General features: G+C 33.7%; 1 protein-coding gene across 2 annotated transcripts in view; it reads right to left on the reverse strand.

Moving 5' to 3' along the window:
• Nucleotides 1-1,878: 1,878 nt before the first annotated feature.
• LOC134529379 (tyrosine-protein phosphatase 99A-like) overlaps nt 1,879-16,407 on the reverse strand; it is a 242,332-nt gene continuing 227,803 nt past the window's right edge. For both annotated transcript variants that reach the window (XM_063363375.1, XM_063363376.1), the window contains 3 exons: nt 11,095-11,366; nt 7,273-7,408; nt 1,879-6,138 (listed from right to left, as the gene is read on the reverse strand). In XM_063363375.1, the coding sequence (XP_063219445.1) occupies nt 5,929-6,138; nt 7,273-7,408; nt 11,095-11,366 (618 nt within the window). In that variant the 3' untranslated portion in view covers nt 1,879-5,928. The remainder of the gene's footprint in view (nt 6,139-7,272; nt 7,409-11,094; nt 11,367-16,407) is intronic.

A 16,407-nucleotide genomic window follows, 5' to 3' on the forward strand; every position in this document is an offset into this window, starting at 1 on the left:
GTGCAGTATACAGTAAAATGCCACAGGCCTTCTCGGAACTCACGCAGTAGGCTGGCATGCTTTGCTAATTTTGTCTCTTTCGCACTTTTTTTCTAGTCTTACGGTTGAGCACTTTTATGTTACATTACTGAAATGTAATGTATGTTAATTATTCAGTAAAATACTAAAATTTTAGCATCATTTAAAAATTTTTGCTGTTAATAATTATTATAACTTTACTGTACATAAGGGATCGTCCATTAATCACGTGAGGCTCGAAAGGGGGGGGGGGGAAATCACGAAATATCACAAGGGGGGAGGGGGGATGTAGAGAGATATCACGTGTATTTATTTTTTCGCCCGATTTCTACTTAACCGAAAAGCGACGCGTGACCTTGACTCAGCGTAGTCAGGCAACAATATCCCCCCCCCCCCCCCCCGCCGCAACATGAACCACCCAGCTCGGCTTGCCAGTCACCAGTAACACTGTGATTTTGGCGCCAAATACATGCGTAAATCACATATAAGCCTTTCCTTTATTATTTTAATGCCAGTGAGAATAAACCTCCTTTATTATTTTAATGCCAGTGAGAATAAACCTGCAACCTTAATGTGTGTCTGGACATTTTTATCACTGTGCTTAATTTTCCAGAATTAAATTAGATTATACCTATATCTAAAGATAATATTCTGAAATTTTTAAAAATATTTTGTACCAAAAAAATACACGTGGTTAATTTTGGGGAGGGGGGGGGAGGGGGGTTAGTCTAAAACCTCACCACAAATCACTCGGGGGGAGGGGGGTTAAATATTTGCTAAAAAAACATCACGTGATTAATGGACGACCCCTAAAGGTCTATATTTTTAAGTTGAAATTAATTTTTCCTTTTTTCTTTCAAATTTTCGGCTCTTTTTCAGATTATCCGCGATTTTCACTATCCGCGGTGGCCCTGCCACTTAATTTCGCAGATAATCGGGAGTGTACTGTAATTCAATACAACAGTGGTTCATTAATAGAAATAATATACTTTTTAAACTGTATTTTGATAAAAAATTCTAATAATTCAAATAAATATTCTTAAAAATGAGTGCAGGGAAGTATAATTGTTCTTAAAAAATAGTAAAAAAGTTTGACAGTGATTTTTGATCAAACAATTTAATCTAATAAACCTCTTGATTAAGATAAAACGTTGTCTAAGTTGACTGTACCAACCACCGACAGTAAGTTTAGAACCAAAACCAGCTATATCCATTAGTTAGATTCACTAGTAGGTACACATACGGACTTTTTTTTTTAAGTAACCTTAAACCAGCAAGTGTTCCTATTGTGTTTATAAGCAAAGCTACTTGTCTGCTACATAACAAAAGAAAATTAAATGAAAATCCAAAATGGCCTAGAAAATAAGAATTTTTTCAGTTTTTCAAAAAAATAGTTTTTGTGATGTAGCTGATTTTGAAACAAAATGACTCAAGTATGTATATGAATGTACTGTGTACACCCCAAAGGACTAGATGGATTGAATGAAATATGAGTATCGGAAAAATAGTTACAAATAATAACATTAAGTTTCCTACTGCCACCTGTACACAGATTAGGACTTAAATGTTATATAGACATAAAAGACTAAATGTAATAGGTATGGACAGAAAAAAAAGTATAATTTGTATCAATCATTTTTGTTTAAAAATTAAAGGAATTTAAAGTATTTAAATTATATTCAATGATAAACTGCTCATGACAGCTGTGCTTTAAACCACCGCAGAGTGCTCTCACTAACCTACTAAAATATTTCATACTTTCCTGCAAATGATAAATAATTTTAAATTTTTTACATTGGCAGCTATGCAGTTTGGCACTAGCAAGATAGATAAACTAAATATAGACTGCAATAATACATCAAAGAGCAAGAATTCAGATTTTATACGACTCTTCCATGCCCAAAACTTTATGCAGACACCTGCTCTACATCACGTTGTATTTACAGAGAATGTTTGTTTACTGTCAGCACAAAAACATTTTCTATATTGTTAACACATTTCTGCAAATGATAAAGTGTAATGGCATTCACTGTAAGTCAAATATTACAAATTCATTATTTTAAAAAATGTCTACAAGAAATATTCTCAACATTAACATGTACACTACAGGAAACTTAAAGTAACACAAATAAAAGTACTTTCGACATTCATGTATAAATGGTGCTTGTTGCAGCTTTCCAAAATAAAACAATGACGATCATCTCTATCAGATTCTTGGGACACAATTACACTGCATATTACCTAACACAAAATAAAATATGTTCATACACAAGTATGCATACAAAGTCATATTAACACACAACATTTAATTTTAACATTCCAACAAAACACTTACTATTTACGTCCCATATACATAATTTACAACCGGTCAACAAGTTTTTCCAGTGTTGGGTGATAATGAAATGTTTTCCTAAGGTGACCATTGAAAAAGAGTTAAAAATGAAGTAAATTAACTAGTGAATTAAAAAGTTTTTGAATTGCTATTGGTTTTTGAACAAAATTCTACAATTGTGTAGATTGCCTAATAGTATGATATTTAAGATTTTCCATGCTAAGGAAATTTTTAATCTCAATGAAATTGTGGGAGCTTTTAAAATTATCACTGAGTGGCTAATGAACTTTACATTAATTCATGTAAAATTATAATGTATGGACACATATTTACAAAATTAGGTATGCTCTAATTATTGCTGATATTATGTTTAAAGAAATGCTTAAATTTTAATAACGGTGTATTAAAAATATATATAATGTTATAAGGATGAACATATTTCTAAAACTGCATTCCCCAGAAAAACCAAACAGGCAACCCCCCCTCCTCAAACTTTTTCAATGTAGGTAGTTACTTGCTACAAACATTGGGAGCAAAAAATATAGTTAATAAATTATTGCTTATGAAAATGTGGGGAATTCAAGGAAAGGTGATCCTATCAACTGTGATTGTCCTCGGTTCGGAGAAACCTTTGCGTGAGACTGATTGCACACACCATAGTACAAAAAAATAACCCTAACATAAAGTATTTTAGTACTACTTCTGTCAATGTTTGAAGCAGCTATTTCCATTGAAAATACTTTTATATGCACTTTAAAGCAGTGATGAAGTTAAATTTTAGAAATAACGTGAAGACCGCTACCTTTATTCAGTATAAGTTTACTGACCATACTAGGCTTTGTGGAAACTAGTAAAAAACAAATTATCCCCTTAAAAACAAGTTAAACAAGGGTTGTTTTAAATATCCGGCTAAAATATTAATACATGTATCTCCTCTTTTTTTTTTTAACTTGAATTTACGTGCATTCAAAAAGAACCTGAGAAAACAGATCTAACGAGACAGAATAGATTTTCTAATGTGAAATGTAAAAAATGATTCAGTTACTTATTTCAATAGTATACATAATTGTTACACATTTTAAATGATATAAAATTCAAGAACATGCACTAATAATGTAACAGATCAACACAAATACCTAACTAAAAATGGTAAAATAATACTTGGAATGTACAAATGTTAGTTCTTCATGTAAAAATAAAAAAAGATCATATGAGTTTCAATAATTAAAAGAAGTAAAACCCAAAGTTTATCCATTGCTCAAGCAAAAACTTTAAATAATTATCAGAAAACAGCATAGATCAGGCAACAAGCAAACTTTACTGACTCCGTGGCAGCACAAATGGTGCACGTTTTGGCATGCAAATGCAAATAGCATTGTAATGTTTTCTAATGATTTGTAACACACATATTGCATAGTATTTTACATTCCATTTACTATTGCATAAACCAAAATTACCAAGTATAAATATGTTAAAATAGTTATGTAGGCAGAATTTTCACGTGTAAATATCAGCTGAATGACCATACATTTCTCTACCAGATCTAAAATGATCACAAATAAATTACCTACCAATACAACGTATTAATGGTACACATATAATTGTTGTATCTGAAGTATATAAACAGGCGTGAATTTACCAATTATTTTTGTTAACTGTGTGATTTACTGATCTACCTCTTACAGTTCAAAACCAGTTGAAGGGTTTTTTATTCACAAAATTATTGGTGAACCAGATAATTATTGAAGTTCACTTTTACTTAGAAAGATTTACATAAATGAATTTTTATTTTTTATTATTTGAAAGTTTACTGCAAGTGACATGTTACTCACATGTCCCAAACTAATAAAATATACTACAGCCAATCCACACAATAATTTCACACAATTACAGCCAATTGCAAATAGTCTTCTTGCTCCTGGTGAAGCTCAAAAACTTAACATTCTTAATACTTGATAATTTTATGGCTAAAGTGCACATGGGGAGAAAACTTGACATTGTTGTAATAAATGTGTAAGATAATTATTTAATTAAATATGAACCCTCTCCCTTCCTTTAAAAAAAATAATTACTGCTTGTTTGCTTCTAACAATTATAACACAGTTTCTTTGGTGATTATTTTAAATGTCTACCCACAAACACAGACATATTTGAGGCAACATTGAACACATGAGAAAGAAATGTGAGTCGCTGCTAATGTAAGTGATGGTCAAGAACAAGCCATTTACTTTGTTTAGTGTAACATTTTGTAGTGGACTGAGCTTGTGGCAGAGGCAATGCCAACAACTAGGATTGATGTGTGTTTATAAAACTTTTTAACGTGGAGTGAAGAGTAACATTACTGCAGTTGGAGCGAACTTGGACGGAAAATGAGATTAAGGGTGGTTTTTGTTTTGTTGCAGCTGAATCTAATATGAGTTCACAATGGTCAATGGTAAGTGAGGAAGTATTAAACTTTGTTATTGATTTGGCCATGCTTTCAAACATTTTTAAAACTGTTCCAAAACATTATTTTAGTTGTTCAAATTTTTTCTAGAATTTTTTTTTGATAGTTCAACTTCCATTTCTATCCTGAGTGTTTTAACTTTTAACCTGGATTCTGCACGCCAGTTCACTTTAGCTACTGGACTACTCACTCAGTTCAAAGTTCAATTCGGTCAGTGTGTTAAGGAAAAAATTTTCAATTAGAATCCATGACTTCATTTAGCATTCAATCTGGATTGAAGTGTTACCATAAACAAAGTAAGTATCTCATCACTATTCTTGACCAAGAATGTGACTACGAACAATGTTAACTGCATTATCATTGTATTATTCAGAGCTCAAACACAGTTTTGTTTCATCTATAACTTGAGATGTACAGTATAAATACATGAAATTGGAGAACTGTAAATAGTTTAAATAATTCAAGCTGCAGTCTCAAGATATACTTACCAAAATGGCTTTCTATACTGTTCCTACTCATATGTAAAATTAACTCAATTCAATCATAGCTCATGAAAACGTACAAAATTATTGAAGAAATTTTCTGGATTCACAAATAATTTGTTAAAAATAAATATAGTTATATAACAACGAAGAAAACTACTTGTGTTTGTAGCTCTTAACAGAGGTAGAATTAATAAACATCTCTAAGTCCTTCAATTTACTCAACTGCTGTACACAACAGTGTTCTCCTAGATTACATTGACTCATGCACAAATAAAAATTGCTGCTGCACAACATACCAAATTCAAAATATATGGAAGCTCATATATTAAATAAACTTTAATTTACATTGCTGGTACCCAACCCAACACTGTTTAATCTAACAGTCTGACAACTGGAAGTTATATGAATCACAACGGTCTGTTCACAACTTCAGTTTACTCACATTAAAACACATCCATATTAACTCAATTTCTTTTCAAACACAAAACAAATTATAGTATTTTCCTTTCTGAAACACATTGCGGCATTAGGCTGTAAATCCGTCCACTCAAAATTGTCAAATTACAACCAAAAACACACGCACCTTCAGTCAATACTATAATATGAAAGTGCATGCGTGTACGTGCAGTATGCACTGGAGAGAATATTCATGCCGGTGACTCCTGGCTGCTTGTTGCTGCTTCCACTCCTTCCACGGGAACACACACTTTACCAGTCCCATTCACACTACCCACAAATCCATTTATGTGACCATTTGCAGTCACGTAGAGATCAGGAGGGGCTTGGTTTGAAACTTGCACAGATGCCGAGCTGCCTGTCAATGTTTCCAGGGCACGATAAATGAGCAAATAGTCATCCTGAAAATATAAAGAAATTAATGAGAGGAAATCCTTGAGCGAAATAGAGACAAAGACACAAACACCCCTTGTTACAGCAATTTATAAACTATGTATACAGTAAGCAAACTAGAGTAGGTTGAGAAATATTTTCTAACACTATTATTTTCAATTCTATTTTGAAGTTTACTTGTTCACAAACCAACATTTCCAGATAAAAAAATTTAACTGTACAGAAGTGAACAATTAAAGGTTAGAGTTTATGTTAAAAATCTGCATATTAATGAGTGGCACTGAAAAGTTTTCAACTGTTTATCTTTTCCAACAAGAGTTGTTTATTGTACTATGCTACTCAATGTCATCTTCTTTACATTTCTTTCTCTCTTTTCTTACCAATCTTGTTATCATGCTAGGCCCCATGAGTGCAGCTTGCACAGACAAGTTATTGGTCGTTCCGATTCTGGCTACTTCCTTTTTAAAGAAGTTATGTGCTAGTCTGGAGTTTCATACTTTAAGATCCAAACCTAAGAGACAGCAAATATCTATGTGGATGAGTTTATTAAAGCCCAGCTCTTGAGAACAATAACTCATGAGTACTTTCAGACCTCAAAAATAAAACCCATGTAAAAAAATTTTTTTTCCAGCTGTTTAAAATATGATCACATCTGATTACATGTTCAAAATTTCTGCATTTCCAGCTTTATTTCTAAAGAGGCTAAATGTATACAATCTCCTTCATTTTGCAATTGTAAAAATACAAGCTTTATTTCAAAAATCCATGCAAATAACACTGCACTATTATGTACTACATTTGCTATTCAAGATAATAAAAAATAAAAAAAACTGTGAATTAGGTTTTACTACTTTACCAAGATTGGGTAGGGCAATTTCTATCATACAATAAACTGCTAACAAACACACATAAGCTTACTTCTATAAAGTAACTAAAGTCTTCGGCAGGTTAGATGGAATGATCACCTATTTCACAAACGCTTGATTGATGCCACTTTTCACATAAAGACAGATTTAAATGTGCCCTCCAACACATAAGAATGAACTGTTAATCAAGATGTGGATAAATAACAAAATATTTTTTAACTGAATGTGACTAACTTCTCAGCATTTAACTATACATAGAAGAGAAAAAATACATACTTGTGTTTTCCAGATGCAAGGTCGCTTGTTATGTAACAACTTTGCATACATGTAGACATCAACAGACTGCTCATAGTCAAACTGTTTTTTAAGAGTCATGAGAATACAGAAAGTGGCAGCTTCCAATCCGCCAAACCTGAAAAATAAAAACCAATCCACAATTGCAGAAGTGGTACCTCACCTGACACAGAACTTAATTGCACTCATCTAGTGTTAGTTGATGACTTTTGGGAAATAAAATTAGCAATCACTATTGATAATATCAACCACTTACTGCATGTCATTCAACTTTCCTGAGATACTACACTATTTCTGCCCACTGCTTCTTGCAACATAAGATTATGTCGCAGGCCGTACTCACTACAGTAGATCCCTGTTATAACATTTTTTCAAGGGAGCATAAGGGAAAAAAAAACGTTATAAGCAGGAAATATTAATTTAGCACTTGTCAGTGTTTGAACTTATTACTAATGGACTCCTCAAGCTATGTCAACTAATTTATATTAAAACCACTGATGGATACACTCAATGCTTGAATTTGCTTAAACAAGCCATAAATGTTTTTAACATAGCTGTGCTTCCAGCTCATATTTTATTTGTCTTCAAAGACACACTGAAACATATCTGTAAGATTGTCTCACTATTCACGTTGATGAAGTTTAAAGTGGAAACCTATTTACAATTCCTTTGCCACTTTAAAATGTGTAATTTTGGGATTCCTACCTACAAATAAAATAAATAAGTCTTTTTCAGCAATAGAAAACAATTTTTTTTGCCATCGTGGTGTTATGAGGGGTTTATGCCACAATCAATTGCAGAGGTGCAAAACACCTGCAGAGTCTGTTTCAATATTACACCGCAGCAGACTGTCGCAAGAGCAGCCGGCAACAGTCCTCAAACCAGGGCAGTGAGCCGTGAAACTGTAACTCCTGACAGCGCACTCTCCTCGAGGTTTTAAAATAAGAGGAACCAGGTTAAGACGGGTGCTTCCATTCCTGGTCATTCACCTGCTGCTATTGCCCCGAGGTGCGGCGTTGAGTCATGTCGAATCCCCGGCACCAAGAGCTGAACAAAATGGTTCTGCCGAGCATTGAAACCTGGACGGTGACGTGTCATTCACTGCTCGTTCTGACATCTCTGCTCCGCTGGCAGGTATTCACAATGGTACAGGTAGGTCATAAACTCAAAGTTTCATTGCTCTTTCTATAGTTTATAAACAATTAAGTGATAATTCTGCATCACTGTGTGGGTAGGCAGCACGCAGAAGACGCAGCTGCATCCCTGGCAGGTGAGCCACCCGCCGAAAAATGTCAGCATTGCGGATACTTTTAAATTCAGCCATGTGATTGATTTGCTATCACACTGTCAAAACCTCCGGCGGATATAAATAGACCGATACCCGGCCAGCAGTCAGCAGTCCGCAACAACATCAAACGAGTGACGAGGGTCATTCGCAAGGGTGAGTGCTAGGCATCCCGACTTGCTCCGTTGCCTCGTGGCTGCTTGCCCACGTCATTATATCCAGCCCCGTGAAGATTGCAATAGGTATGAAACTAAGCATACTCAGTTCACATACAACTTAGTCGCTGAAGAAGCGTATGCTACATCGTGAGGCAGCGAGTATCCGCTGCGAGACAAGACACCAGTCAGAAGAGGGGCATAGGACTTAGCCACTGGTGGCAGCCAACAGGTGGTGTATTAGTGGGACTTATGAACTCTGTAACGCATCATACAGTTGCAGCCGGAGTCAAAGATTGCTGCGGGAAAAAGTAGCGTCCTGCAATCCGTGAGCAGCAGCTGTCCCTGTGCTAGCTCATTCCGGAGTCAGGCATGGGAGGATGGGTGGTCAGGGTCTCTACCGAAACGCACTGGGATTTGCAAGTCAACTTGTACACCAAGAGAACTGAAGGAGTCACCTCACACTCACCATCACCTTGCCCAGGGACCCGCAGGACGGGTCCAGAAGGTGACAACTTGTGCAGGACAGCTCCAGCTGAGGCCTCCTTACTAGGACTATTACTGGATGATGCAGCAAGTTACATCATGATTAAAGCAGCAATTATCAGCGGTGTTACTCTAGGGTATGTCAAAATAGTGATTGCAGATTTTGAGTGACAGAGGCTTAACTTTTCTAGTCAGTGTATTAACGAGCGTAAGATTGATATGGCTTCGTTAGTGACCCAAGAACATAACCTTAATAAAATTCCCAAATAAACACTGTAAATAGGATATTTTATAAGTACTATATATAAAGTAAAAGTATGTACATATTGTTTGAAACAAGTATTGAATATATTTTGTGTAATGGACTTTCTCATTTTACGTTGTGTAAATACAAAGATAATACTTTACTGCAGCAATTAAATACCTATAATATTTGTGTAATATTTATTTGAAATAAAGCTTTCACCATCGTACATATGAAAGCAGTATAAATTATGCTTTTGCAAAGTTTGGCAGGGAAGCCGCATAATGTTTGAATTTAATAGTTTTTTCTTTTTAAAGAGATAGGATTATTTAAGGCCAGAGCCTAGAAGGTTTAAATTGTGAAAGAGTTGCAGAACTATTTGTTTCTCAAGCATTTATGCCTAAATATTTTATGTACAATAAATTTAATTTTTAAAACATATTTAGATTCATCATTTAATCTTTCTAAATGCAAATGTGAAAGAGGCTCAGCACTCACTTTCCAGGTAGTCATGCAGCTTAGGATGCCGCTGCTTGCTGGCTCATAGAACAAATGCCTTAAGAAGAGTTGATATATTATTGTAACCCAATTTGGGGATCGTTATGCTTGTCAATAAATTCTCTGTGTGCCTAGATCTCTTGCATTGATCATCTTCTCTTGTAATATAGTTTATAAGAAAAGTTTTCCTACCCATAACAGCGCTAGGGGGATAAGAATCATGCTTCAATATGGGTGATGTTACGCCCGAGCCTTGAGCCCCGAGGATAGTGTCTCTGCCAGGTCTGTATCACCCTTATACGGTGGCTCCCATTGTTTCTGCATGCATTAACTTAAGCGAATCCCCAAAACCTATCAATAGGCATAAAAGAATATAGTAATAAAATTGCATGCATGATTCTTCGTTCATTCAAAAATTTGGTACAACTTTCTTTTATACATGGCACAGTTTGCAAAATATAACACAATTAACTGTTTTTTTTTTTTTTTTTTTTTAGATGTCCAAGAACATAACCTCTAGATGTAACATTATTCTTATGACAAAATGTGATTTCTAAAATGTTTTCAATAAAGTTTAGAGTTAAATGAACACAACCAGAAAATTAAGGTCTTACTGTAATACAAAAATCACTAAATATATTTTACCCTCTTTGAGTCTGGCTAAAACAATGTCTTCTAAAGATGATATTGATATCCTGCCATCCTCTGGAGGATTTGTGGGACATCCTAACTCATGCTAAAGGTGGGATTCAAATCCACAACTTAAAACTAGATGTGATTAACACTGATCACTAGATCATTCAGGGTACCAAAAACGTTACATAAATTTAAGCATTGAAATATTTTTTTAATGAATGCTTAATTTTGTTGTGAAATATTTAGGTAACACTTAAATAAAATGTTCTGAACTCCATAACATTGAAGTAACGTAATTTTTTTACTATTTAAATTAAATTATTATAAAGAATCTTGTAAAAGTAGATATTGCAATGATATATTGCAAAAAGAAGAATGATAAATATTGCAAAAGATCATGGCCAAAGGATTGACTAAAATATTTTGTTCTGATTTCAAGATAAGCATATAGAATTAAATCTCTGAATACACTTAATGTTTAAGATAATCATGCCACAAACCTGTCAACAACTACAATGGGCCCATTTTGATAATTCAAATGCCATTCTTGCACCAAACAAATCAGTTCAAATGCAGAGCTGAGAGAACTACAGATATGAGGCCATCCTGAACAAATGATTATTTTTACTGATAGTTCATAATCATCTTGAATAGACTGGACTGTGAAAATATGGGTAACATAGCCAGATTTTTCTGATTCCTTGATGAATTTCACTTTGAAATTTTCTGTAGAAATTTCGTCTTCTCCTTCTGGCCAAAATTTCCCATACTCCTGAAAAAAATAAATAAAGTACACACTGTTTATTAGCAAATACAGTTTCTCATAAGTCTGTGATATAAGGAAAACAAGATGTGATTCTGAACTGTAATACTGTAATTGTTACAAGCATTAACAAGCTAACTAGATGAAATGTTGCAATATTATGATACAATTATAATACATGATGTCTAAATGATAGCTATTGAAATGCATTGAAATAAAAAACAATAATCTATTTTCTCATGTTTACTAAGCTATTGGTCACTATATGAGGATTTCCCTTTCATCATTTTTAAAGATATACTAATTTCTTACTAGCTTTATTCTGAATTCTGGTTTTCTCTCAAGTTGAGTTAAATGTTAAGTAAGCTTGTAAACAAGTTATTGGTAAGCCCTTTTCTACTGGTGAGAGATACATCACATTACCAAAGAGAGCAGGCAAATTTTAGTAGGCAAATCTACCAAATCTTAGAATAACACTGACAATTTAACTTATACATGACTTGTGTGGAAATTGCTTACTAAGTTCTGTACTAATTTACAATTTTGTTATTGGCATTTTAATTGACATGATAACTTAATTATGATCAATTATAATTTTCAAGCCTCTCATGCTTAATAAAATTCATTACAATTTTCTGCTTGTGTTTTTTCATTCTACTATATTAATGTGATTAAATTATAAGTAGTCAAATGTAAGAATATATCACATTTACTACATAAAACAATCATTATTACATGTATTAGTGGATTGTATAAAAAAAAGGAAAAACAAAAGTCGACATTGTTTGGATAGATTTAAATATTTTATTTTAATTTCTATTCATGGATTCATATGATCTGAAATGTGACGTTAATACTTATAAACACAGTATCCCATTTGCAAGTACAACCACCCCTCACTGTTCAGTTTGCATGGTTTTTAAGTAATGAAGCCAATAAATTATGGGATGATTTAAAGTAGCACAGTTACAGATTTAAATAAGCGCTTGCTTCTTTTACATGAATTTTTATTTCCATTGTGCATAATGGCAAACAGCACTTGTATAGCATTAAATACAATGCAACTAATTAATAATGTGACGAATCAACAAACAATATTGTGCTCTTTCCTTAATAGATATTTGCTTCCTTTATTGAATATTTATCTCCGACCACGGCCAGAAAATTCAGTTAACATTAATATTACGCCATCCTATATGTCAGCAACAGCTTTGAGGAGAAAAGCCAGAAGCTTTCAGGGTTAGTTTATCTCGCGCCTACTAGAACCGCTAGTGTTAAATAATGGCACACACACATTTAGTATACAACACTGTCGGGTATTAGGCAAAAAGGTTTAATAATCTTTATAATAATCTAATGGAAAACACTGAGTTTAAAATTTTTTGAATCTTATAAGAATATAAATATTTCTCCGATATTATTAACATTACTAAAGTGTAAACTCTTAGTAACGTCACTCAATTTAATGACAAACTCCTTGCAACGTCGAAATAACTTGTCTTTGGTTGGTTTACCTTAATTTCTATACAATAATACACTCTATATAGCGTCACGCTCACTCTATTTAATGACAACAATACGGCATTATAAATCATTAAGCAGTACTTTCTAAGTTGCCGAAGTTGATAAGAACTGCAGCTGTGTACGTTCTTTTGTTTGCTGTTTTGTTGTATTATCTAGCATGTGTTTACTTCGACTGAGGTACGGGAGATTCTAAGAAATTTTCTCTTTTGTTTTTTTATGATGAACTTGAAAATGTTTACCACTGTCACTAGACTTTTGATAAGTTGTTACACGTTATCATTATCACAGTTGCTTACAAACTTTTGAACTGTAAAAATTGCGAGTAAACTTTGTGTATTGACGAAAAAGATTTATTAATACGCTCAATAGAGGCGGGAGAAAAGATCAGTGATGTTGGAAGACGCTTTGGATTTAGCCGCTCTACCGTGTCTACAATATAGAAAAACAAAGAAAAAATAACAGACTATACGCAATAAGTGTTATTTGCATGACTATTAATGTTCGTGAGTAAAATGTGTACTATATTAGTAAATACATATTATTATAGAATAGTAAAATGATATCTTTTATTTCTCTCCATTTAACGACCACTCTCTATAACGCCGAAAAATGCTCAGTCCGTTAAGTGTCGTTATATAACTGTATTTTCTAACTCTTAGGAATGTAATGCCCAAGCCCTATTATGTAAAAAAAAAAAGGCCATGAATTTTTGAATTTTAAATTAAAATATTACTCAACATTTATTTAAATGTACTACACACACACACACACACTAGTAATATAAACTGATTTTTACAGCAGTAGTGGCTTAATTAAAATTTTTTGTCAGCAAGCACACTTACCTGATTGGAAGACAAATTATTTTGATAAACATACATTCTTATGAAAAAAAAAAACATCTGATTAGTGCTCTGTTTTCCTGGAATGAATTAGGGTGTTACTTTGAAGGGCCAGTGTATATCACAATAAGTGCATGGAACTGATGACAGAAAATTTCAGAAATGGTAATACCACAGTTAAGAGGAAGGTTGCACATCATAGCCAGCTAGTGACAACTGTTAAGAATCAGTCATAATCTGAATGTAAATGCTGAACAACATGTCAAAATATTTAATTTTGGAAATACTAACTAAGGACTACAAGAATTTTTTTAAAATAAAAATTTAATTTTAAGAGCTTACAAAATTTAACTCCAGGATTTGAAACTGTGAAATTTCCTTTAGTTATGTGTAAAAGATATTATGTACAAAAAAGACATACATACAGAAGTATCACATAAAGATGCCCCTTATTTAGGATGCTCATATTAATTTTAGTGATGTTAACTACAAAAAGGTTATTTTTTTATGTTTGTGATTGATGCATTAATGTAGGTATGTCTCATAAACAAAATTTGTAAGTTGGAATTTTTTTGGACAGCTATCCAGAAATACGATGATATATGTACAGTACTATCAAGTAAGGTGTTTTGTGCTTGAGTTGCAGTAAAAAGGATTTTTATTATGATCTACCTTTTAAGTGTCATTGGTTTGGCAGGAATAATTTAATTTGGTTAGTAATGTTATTGTACGGTTTAGTTTTTTTGTTAGTTTTAAAATGGCAGCTGGTTAATTTTTTATCAAGTAGCCAAAAAATTCAAGCGGAGTCTTAGGAGACTTGCGCAGAAGCTGTTGGTCACAATAAACTGACTGGACCGGAACACGACATAATATCTGCCAGGTGAACTACCTTCAGATCAACAAGGATCGGCAGTGCCTGAGGACATCGCGAGCAAGTGGAAGTGAGACTCGCTCGGGCCTGGTGCTGTCACGGATTTGAGCGGGTAGACTGCACCATAACCAGGGGATCAACAGCACGAGTCCTCGTGGTCCACTGCAGGAGTGGAATTGGGGACGGTGGAGTGCCCCAAAGTCCTCTGGAGAAGAAAGAGGACCAAGATTTTTTCACGACTCACATGGCGAGCAGGTATAATGTACTAACTGAAACGTTCCCATTGAATCTTGGGGCAAAATGTCAACGTATTTAATGTGCCACATCACAGGGAGTAGCATGCAGGAAACTTAGGTGTCACGTTTGGGTGCTTGTACACTGATATATGGTATTGGCCTTTTTTGATAAAACTATGACGTGCAAGTGTATGTGGAGGGAACCTGCAGCGAACGAGAGCCTGTGCCAGTCAAATGGGGAGTTACCTCCCGAGTTGGTGTTTCATACCTGGTTATTACTCTAGACTGTTCCGTAAGTTTCCTTTTGTCACTTAGTTGCAAATGCTACAAGAAATATGGAAATTGTGCCCTCAGCTGTAAGTAATGCAAGATAAAAGTCTCGTGGTCATACCACTTTGTAGTTTTCATTTTCCCTCGGCTGCCATATTGATGTTCCTCAGTAATGTTTCCCTATGTTCTAGTTATTTAAAGGTTCCCTCAGATATCTTATTTTTCCACGAATAAAGTTTAACTTGGTCAAAAGCAGAATTTATTACAGTTTTTCTAACGTGTTGGTACGGCGGAAATCATGTCTCTTAAAAAAGTCTATACTTCAGTATCTATACATTATTTTCTGGTAATGTCTTGAGAACAATAATTTTACTGAGAAAAATAAATGAAAAGATCAAATTATTTAAAGTTCTTGAGAGTAGGTATCCTAGAATCCTTCATCAAACAAATTACTGTTTTTGTATTGAAATAATTTTTACTACCAGCTCCATTATTTCCTTTCCTATAGTGGTAACTAATCCCCATGATTGTTTTACTATTCTCAACTACCTTTCCCCATAAACACCTTAATTCTGCATTAGAATTCAAATTTTCAGAGTGGATAAGATTAAAACTAGTATAAAGCAATAAAACACAAGAAACTACCACGCTAGTATACAAACCAATTTTATGCAATATTTACAACAAATTTGCCTACACTGGCTACAGGCACACATTAAAAAAAAAAAATATTTACCTCAAACACAAAAAAATTGCTCACTTCAATCATTAGTGTAGCCTGAAACTCAACTTGGTAATAAAGGCCAGCAGCAAATAGCCTTCCTAATGCCATTTACATGGCTATTAAACTAACCAAGGAGTACACATTCCCTAACAAACCAACAGTAAAATTAATACCTATTCATTACCAGCAAAATATATTTACTTGATATGGGCAGATAACAAAATTTACACAAAAAAAAGCCACTGTGCTCTATGTAAATATAATATTCTAACTGCATCTGAAATCCCTACATCTTTTTTTCTAGAAATAATTGTGACTTTCATCTGTGACATCTGCTGCTGGGTAAAGGCTGGGGAAATAATGGTTGAAGATAAGGGAATTTTTGTGATTTTCTTATTGGTCATAAAAGAAGGTGCCCTACTTTTATGGTACAGTGGGTATGCTTTGCCTCTCCAGCAGAAAGAGGAATTACACTAGTAATACGAATTTTCAGTAATTATCACTGATTTAATGTCCTGTTACTGGAATAATGTATGTTATATATGCATAACAGAAACATAAAATCTTAATGACATGATGGCTGCAT

The sequence above is a fragment of the Bacillus rossius genome, chromosome 2 (genome assembly GCF_032445375.1).
Source record: "Bacillus rossius redtenbacheri isolate Brsri chromosome 2, Brsri_v3, whole genome shotgun sequence".
NCBI lineage: Eukaryota > Metazoa > Arthropoda > Insecta > Phasmatodea > Bacillidae > Bacillus > Bacillus rossius.